This window comes from Triticum dicoccoides, chromosome 3B (genome assembly GCF_002162155.2).
Source record: "Triticum dicoccoides isolate Atlit2015 ecotype Zavitan chromosome 3B, WEW_v2.0, whole genome shotgun sequence".
In the NCBI taxonomy this organism is placed as follows: domain Eukaryota; kingdom Viridiplantae; phylum Streptophyta; class Magnoliopsida; order Poales; family Poaceae; genus Triticum; species Triticum dicoccoides.
In genome coordinates, this window is record NC_041385.1 from 767,655,289 (window position 1) to 767,663,246 (window position 7,958).

General features: G+C 44.6%; 1 protein-coding gene across 1 annotated transcript in view; it reads left to right on the forward strand.

Annotated features, from left to right (window-relative positions):
• The first annotated feature begins 7,841 nt into the window (after positions 1-7,841).
• Positions 7,842-7,958, forward strand: part of LOC119279960 (histone-lysine N-methyltransferase family member SUVH9-like) — a 2,584-nt gene continuing 2,467 nt past the window's right edge. Inside the window, exon 1 of the mRNA XM_037561002.1 lies at positions 7,842-7,955. Within this exon, the coding sequence (XP_037416899.1) occupies positions 7,842-7,955 (114 nt within the window). The remainder of the gene's footprint in view (positions 7,956-7,958) is intronic.

Below are 7,958 nucleotides of genomic sequence, written 5' to 3' on the forward strand. Positions count from 1 at the left end.
ACCGGTTGGTGCCAGGAACCGGTACCAATGCACCCCTTTAGTCCCGGTTGGTGCCACCAACCGGGACTAAAGGCCCTATGCTGCCCGCGTCGCGGCACGAAAGTTTAGTCCCACCTCGCTAGCTAGGGAGCTCGAGAGTGGTTTATAAGCCCCAGTCTTGCTGCCCTCTCGAGCTCCTCTCAAATGCAGGCTTACGGGCCTAAACTCACTATATGTGCCTGTGGGCCTATTGGGCCTATTGCGGCCTGAATCCTGGCCCATTGTTAGGTTTCTAGTCGTATTCAGGTCATGGTAGCCCTTTAGGTGGCACTTTTTTTTTAATTTATTTTATTTTTTTCTTTGAATTATTTATTTTCTTTTGATTTTTGCTTTTTTTATTTTTTTCTTTTAGCTCAGATTAATTATAATCTTTCTAATTACTTATTTATTTTCTTTTATGATATTTTTTTGCTATTAAAGTTTGTAACAAAATTCTAATTACTTATTTATGTTCTTTTATGATAATTCTTTTTGTTTTTAATGTTTTGAACAGAATTCTAATTACTTATTTATTTTCTTTTATATAATCCTTTTTGCTATTAAAGTTTGTAACAAAATTCTATATAATTTTAGTTTCAATAATACTAGAGGTTTATAAAAGTTTTTTAGTTGATTCCTTCAGTACCAGTTCTAAGGCTGTTACAAAGGCATTTTATTTGGTACAGATTTTAAGGCTGGTGCCCCACGAGCACCTTTTAGTACCGGTTCGTGCCATGAACCGGCAAAAGAGTTTTTTAGTTGATTCTTTCTGCAGCTGTTTTTTAGTACCACCTCGCCAAGCGAGAGACACTCGCAGCGGTTTATAATCCCCGAGTGCAGAGACGATGCAGAAGAGGCTCAATGCTAACCTGCACGTTGCTTAGCTTTAAGCCTTGAGGAATAGGGTAGACTGCATGGAGCTATGTGCAGTGCAGTTTACACTATTTCGAAAGGCTTGAAGCTAATTAACGAGCATTGCGCCTCTTTTTTATTTTTAAAGACTTATTACAACTCAAAAATAAATAGAAAAAAATAAATATAGCAGAAAAGAAAAAAAACTATATAAAAAACTACTCAGAAATAAATAGAAGAAAAAATAGTTGTGATTAACTTTACTAAAAAAATGAACATAGATGCGCTTATAGAGAAAATTAGACCTAAATTCATAATAAATTTCTACTAACTTCAGAGAAATTCAATATGAATTTAGGTCAAATTCCCTGTATAAGGGCATCTATTTTCACTTTGAGAGGAGCACAACAAGGCAGAGAGGGAGGGGCTTATAAACGGGTGTGAGCGTCCTTCGGTTGGCGAGGTGGGACTAAACTCTGACCGCAACGAGGACCAACCCGTTAGTCCCGGTTCGTGCCACCAACCGGGACTAAAGGGCAGCCTTTGGTCCCGGTTCGTGGCACCAACCGGGACCAATGGTGGTGGGCCAGGAGCGAGGCCCATTGGTCCCGGTTCGTCCCACCAACCGGGACCAAAAGGTCCAGACGAATCGGGACCAATGGCCCACGTGGCCCGGCCGGCCCCCGGGGCTCACGAACCGGGTCCAATGCCACAATTGGTCCTAGTTCTGGATTGAACCGGGACTAATGGGCTAACCCGGCCTGGACCAATGGCCCCTTTTCTACTATTGTATTGTTGCCACTAAGGATAAAACGATGGGGTCTTTTCATATTGATTAACTTCTTCCTGTCTATATTACATCATCTTGTTTATTGCGATACTCTATTTTTTGCAAACTTAATACCTTGAGATGCATGTCGCATAGCGGTTTTGGGGTGAAGTACTAGTACTATGCAGTTGGACTGGTCTACTTATCAAGTACATAATGCCTATATGAGATTATGCCATGAATGATCGTAGTCATCAATATTGCAATTTAGTCAATTGCCCAACTATAATTTGTTTACCATGCCAATGGCCTGTTTTCTAGAGAGATGCCACTAGTGACCCTATGACCCCTTGGGTCTATTCTCCATTACTGATTTTTTTCTTCAAAATTGCTACTATTACCTTGTTACTTTGATACTATCTATCTCTATCATTTGCAACCCTCTCGCCATGTTTGGGACGAGTGTGTTTTGTGCACAGGTGTTGTTGACTTTACTAGCTTGGGATACTCCCAAAGGATTGATAACCTTGGTTCTCTAACCGAGATAAATACTTGCTACCAATATGCTTTACCCTTACACTTGGGGGAATCCCAACAACTCCCATGGGAGTAAGCAGTCGGTAACCCTTGAATCACTGACTTAATTAAGATGCACCCCATTTCTTGCATAGGAGATCTTTTTGCCACACCAAACTTGTACCCTCGATCTTGCTTGCTCATCAATATGTTCAAATTGTTGCTCTGCAATCCTCCCTGCCGTCGTTTCTAGAGCAAGGTACTTCTCCGCGAGGGTCTCCCTTTGGATATTCAAGGTATTCCGGACCCCACTCTTACTGAAGTTCCATAGTTAGGGCTAAAAATAACAAAGTCTTCAACTTGTTTGCACTTTGACCATAGTCAAGGCTATAAGCTTGTAGGGTTTCATTGAGATGATGTGCACTCCGATTATCAGCCTTCCAGAAGACTAGATAGTCGTCAAAAAAATTGGTGAAACACCCACAATGATCGGAGCCTTACTCGTATACCTTTATCAGTCCACCTACCGTCATAATTCTTCGACATGCATGATAGGCCCTCTCCACATATCAAGAAGAGGAATGGAGAGATCGGATCCCCTTGCATCATCCCTCTGGATGGACGAAAGGAATGTAGCAGCTCCCCATTGAATTTCACCTAGAAGCTTACTACATTAACACATCTCATAATCTAGAGAAACCAACTCTTCTTAGCAACCCAATGAAGCATATCACCTTACAGATACTCCCACACGATGCAGTCATATGCTTTCATCATGTCAATTTTAATGGCCGCCCAAACCTTGTTTCCTTTCTTTCTCTTCATTGCATGAAATGCACTTATATGCAGTAATTACATTATTGGTAGTAATTCTCCCAGGCACAAAAGTGCTTTGCTCCCCAACTATAATCACATCAAGAATCTCATGAAGATGGTTACCCAACACCTTAGAGCAAACCTTATAAATGATATTACATAGGGAACCGGGCCTATACTGAGTAATATTGCGAGGATTTTTAACCTTAGGGGTAAAAAATAATCACCGTTTTATATACCGCTTCCGATATATGACCCCCATTTAGGAAGTCCATAACCGCTCTTGAAACATCATCCTTAATTAAGGGCCAATGTCGTTGGTAGAATCTGGCGTTAAAGCCATCCTCCCTAGGGGCCTTTGAAGGCCCATTCGGAACAAGGCCTTCTCCACCTCCTCCGACTCAAACGTACAATGAAGTTGTTCATTCATCGCACCAGTTACTTTAGATGGAACATGATGTAACTTCTCGTCCACCACAAGCTCATCTTGCGGTGCATACAAGCATGTGTAAAAGCCCTTGGATTTCAACACGTATATACTCTTTGCTTTCACATAATACACCACTAGCATTTTCTAGGGAAGAGTCATATTCCTCTCTCTCTCTCGTTGCACTCGACCGAGCATGGAAAAATTCCATGTTCCGATCTCCTGCTCGCAGCCAGTATACACAGGAGTACTGTTGTTGTGCCATGATCTTCTCCCTGTGCAAGAGCTCATTCAGCTATCGGGCCAACTCCTTCTCAAGCGAGAAGATACACGGTATATCAAATTACCCTTCTCTTGTTTAAACCCCTTTCGGAGTTTCTTATTAGAGTCCCTACTCCCGTCGGACTCAACTGACACGTTTTATTCATTCACATGCCTTGCCCCATCCAAATCCATGAGCAAAAATTGACTTGATGTAGAAGTGTGCATATTGTTATTGCCACTGTTCAAGAATCCGTCCGATCAATCAGTTAAAAGACCAGTTAATCGCTATTCATAGGGTGATCGAATCGAATAGCACATATTCATCGTGTTAATTTGTCAGGCCGATTAATTAGCCAGTTAAACCGATTAATCAGTTGTTAGGTCAATTAATTGCTGCGGACGCATTAACCTGTGGGCAATCAAAGCCCAAAAATTTCCCTTCAACCCCTCACATCCCCCTCTCGCTCCTCAATAGCTACGATTTGAACAAACAATAGCATATTTTGATATATTACATAGCTGATAGCATGAGAATATGATATAATACATAAAAAAACTAGATACATTTTGGCAATTCGTATTAGATGTACCGATTAATGGTCGAGCGAATAATCTAGTTAATAGGCCGATTCACCGACTAATCACTACTCCCAAGCCAACCGAGCAGCTACCAGTTATCGATTTCCTGACCAATGGTTATTGCCCATGTCAACTCGACGATAAGCTGAATTATTATTTCCTCTCCCTCTACGTTGCCATTATCAGCAACACCTCCTCCTGCCACATTAAAACGATATGCCGCATCTCTAACTTCCCCATGACCTGTCTTTGGTGGAGATGTAGTCTCATCTGTGTCTTCCACTTCTTCTTCCTCCTCTAGCCAGTCCCCTTTTATTGTACCTTCGCATGTCCTTGACTCACCTGCTATCCATTGCTCCAACTCGTTCTCATACCCAGCCACCTAATTCTCTCTTTATACGGAGCCACCCTTTTGCATCCCTTTCAGACAGGTAGGAAAAAACAGATCTGCATGTCATAGCAAGCCACACCAAAAATAGAAAATGCGACATATTCTGATACGGGATATCATAGAACTTGATTTAGTTCGTTTGAGCACACCCAGGGCCTCTTTGATTGTAGGATTCTAAGGACATGAAATGAAAAAAAATACATAGGATTGAAATGTCACGGTCATCTCAATCATACATGATTTAGGGCAGTTTGATTGCATTATAGGAAAAAACAAAGAAATCTTTCAAAGAGGTTTAAGAGCATCTTCAATAGCCGCGCTATATACGCACCGCGCTGAAAAAGCAGTGCTTTTAGCGCGTGCGCTAGCGTTCCAGACGCTCCAGCGGACGCGCAAAAACCGCGCGCGCGACATGTGTAATTCAGCGCGCGGGCAGAAACGCCATCGCGCGTCGCTTATTTGCTGCGCCCACTCCCGCGCGCTGGACTCTCGAGCGCTCGCGCACAACTCCACCTACCCATCCAACCGCGCTGCTGCCGCCGCCCGCGCCATCCTATTTTTCCGAAGACCGTTCCGGCGCTTCCCCGGTCTCTCCCCGCGTGACCGCGGCTTCCTCCGTCTCTCTCTAGTCAGCGCCGCCCGTTGCACGCGGTAGTCCTCCGACGAACAGCGCCCGGCCGCCCACTGCCGCTTGGCGCCCGCAAGGTGTTCGACAAAAGGCCTGCAAGGTATGTATTGCTTCCAACTTCACATTTTTACATGAAATTTGGTGCATGTTGTTTATAGCCTAGTTTTGAACATTTTAGATGAGTTCGTCATATGATTCTTTCGAAAAAGAATTTGATATGGAAGAGGAGGAGGATCTTGCAATGATCCTAGCTATGCACATCAATAAAAAAACTGAAGCACGGTGGTTCGGTTATGGGTCGGCAAAAAATTTGGAGGGATAGGATTGATGCCCACAACAGATTGATGAGGCACTATTTTGTGGAGAATCCCACATACCTCGAGTCGTACTTTCGTCGCCGGTTTAGGATGAGCACCGAGTTGTTCAGGCGCATTGCAGAGAAACTAGCGAGCCATGACCGGTTTTTTCAGTAGAGGAGGAATGCCGCCGAAAAGCTCGGGCATAGCACCTTTCAGAAGGTGACAACCGCTTTGCGTATGTTGGCATACGGTATCCCCGCTGATATAGTTGATGATCACTTGGCCATGGGTGAGAGCCAAGCCATCATGTGTGTCAAGCGCTCCGCAGTCGGAATTGTGCAAGTGTTTGGCCCGGAGTACTTGAGAACTCCCAATGTCGAAGACGTCGCAAGGCTATTGGAGATGAACAAAGCTCGTGGGTTTCCAGGTATGCTTGGTTCAATAGATTGCATGCATTGGAGTTGGAAGAATTGTCCAAAGGCATGGCATGATCAATTCCACGGACAAAAAAAGGGTTCCACTATAATCCTTAAAGCGGTGGCCAATCAAGAGACTTGGATTTGGCATGCTTTTTTTGGAATGCCTGGATCTTTGCATGACATCAACGTTGTCAACCGGTCACCACTGATGAGTAAGACTGTAAACGGTGAACTGCCACCGGTGCAGTTTGTAGCTAATGGCTGTACATACAACCATGGCTACTATCTTGCGGATGTCATCTACCCAAAGTGGCAAACATTTGTGAAGCCGTTGAGAAAACCAGAAGGTAAGAAATATCTTGATTTCCACAATGCTCAGGCGGCGGCTAGAAAAGATGTGGAGAGAGATTTTGGGATTTTGCAAGCCCAATTTGCTATTGTGAGAGGACCGGCTAAATTTTGGGATTAGAAGATGCTTTGGTACATAATGCACGCTTGTGTGATCATGCACAACATGATCATCGAGAATGAGCATGGCCAAGATGTAGGCTAGTCTCACTATGAGCTCTTGGGACATCTCGTGCGCGTGCGGCGGAGGGCTGAAAGGGTGGCCCGTTTTATTGCCTTCTATCATGCCATTGGACGTCCGACAACGCATAATGAACTCAAGAAGAATCTCATTGAGGAGTGGTGGGCTTGAAATGGCCGCCAAAGAGCATCATGATTTGTGCGTTTGATGTTGTATTATTGAACTATTTGTTGTATTTCATGAAAGATACTATTTGTTTGAGTTGTAATAATAAATTAAACTATTTATTTTAAACTTGGTTGAATGATGTTTGTGATTTTATATATGCCATGTCTTTGTTTTGTGGATGTGTGAAATTTGTTGTGTCCAAAATGCAACAAATGTGATGTGCCGACTGCTCACGCGCGCTGCTGGAGCTGCGCGTGCTGCATTGTAGCGCGACTGCTTGAGCCAGCGCTGCGCGCCGCGCCAAACCTGGCGATGGGCATATGCCGCAAACCAAATTTTAGCGCGTCGCGCGTTGGGCGCCTGTTGGAGATGCTCTAAATGAATGCTAGAAATTCTATCATACAATCCATAGAAAACATTCCTATATGATTCAATCCTATGAATCAAACAACCAACATAGAACAAAAAAAAAATCTAATCCTCCGAAGTTTCTATGAAAACTCTTTGAATCAAAGGAGCCCTCAAGTTGAAAGTCGGCGGCTTCGAATCGTGCGTTCTCTATGTACTCCTTCCGTCCGAAAATACTTATCATCAAAATGGACAAAAATAATGTATCTAGAACTAAAATACATCTAGATATATCCTCTTTTATTCATTTTGATGACAAGTATTTTCGAAAGGAGGGAGTATGATTTTGGATGTACGTTCGCATTTTATCGTTCCTTAGATAGTAAGAATTCTGGTCTTGGTCTTACTGCTCAATTCGTTCAATGGTCATGCATGCTGCACACGATCGCTTAATGATTTGCAAATCGTACTACTAGTACTCTGAGCAGTGCTCTTTTTGCGTCGAGGCTCGTGGTGCTACGGCGAATCGGGCTGGACCAAGTCACGCTCATGTCATCGAGGCTCGTAGTGCTACGCGACACGACCCATCCATCCATCCATCCAGGCCCCGAATCGGCAACAGAAAGCAGCGCGGGGAGTCTGCAAGCGCGTAAGCGTAACCGCAAAGCGGAAACCTGTCATACAGTACACACGACCGTGGCCCGGAGTAAAAAGCAGCAGCGCCTTCCCTCCCCTCCCCTCCCCACCCCACCCAACCCCTCCCAGCGGCGAGGCAAGAAAACCCTCTCTTGTCCCCTCCGACCGGAGATCGACCGGCGATGGCGTCCGCTCCCCGCCGCGTCCCCAAGCCCGACCCCGACGCCGCGCCCCCGCTCGCCCTGGCTCCGGCGTTCCCGCTCACGCGCGAGCTCCGCGCCGCGCTCCGCCGGGAGGCC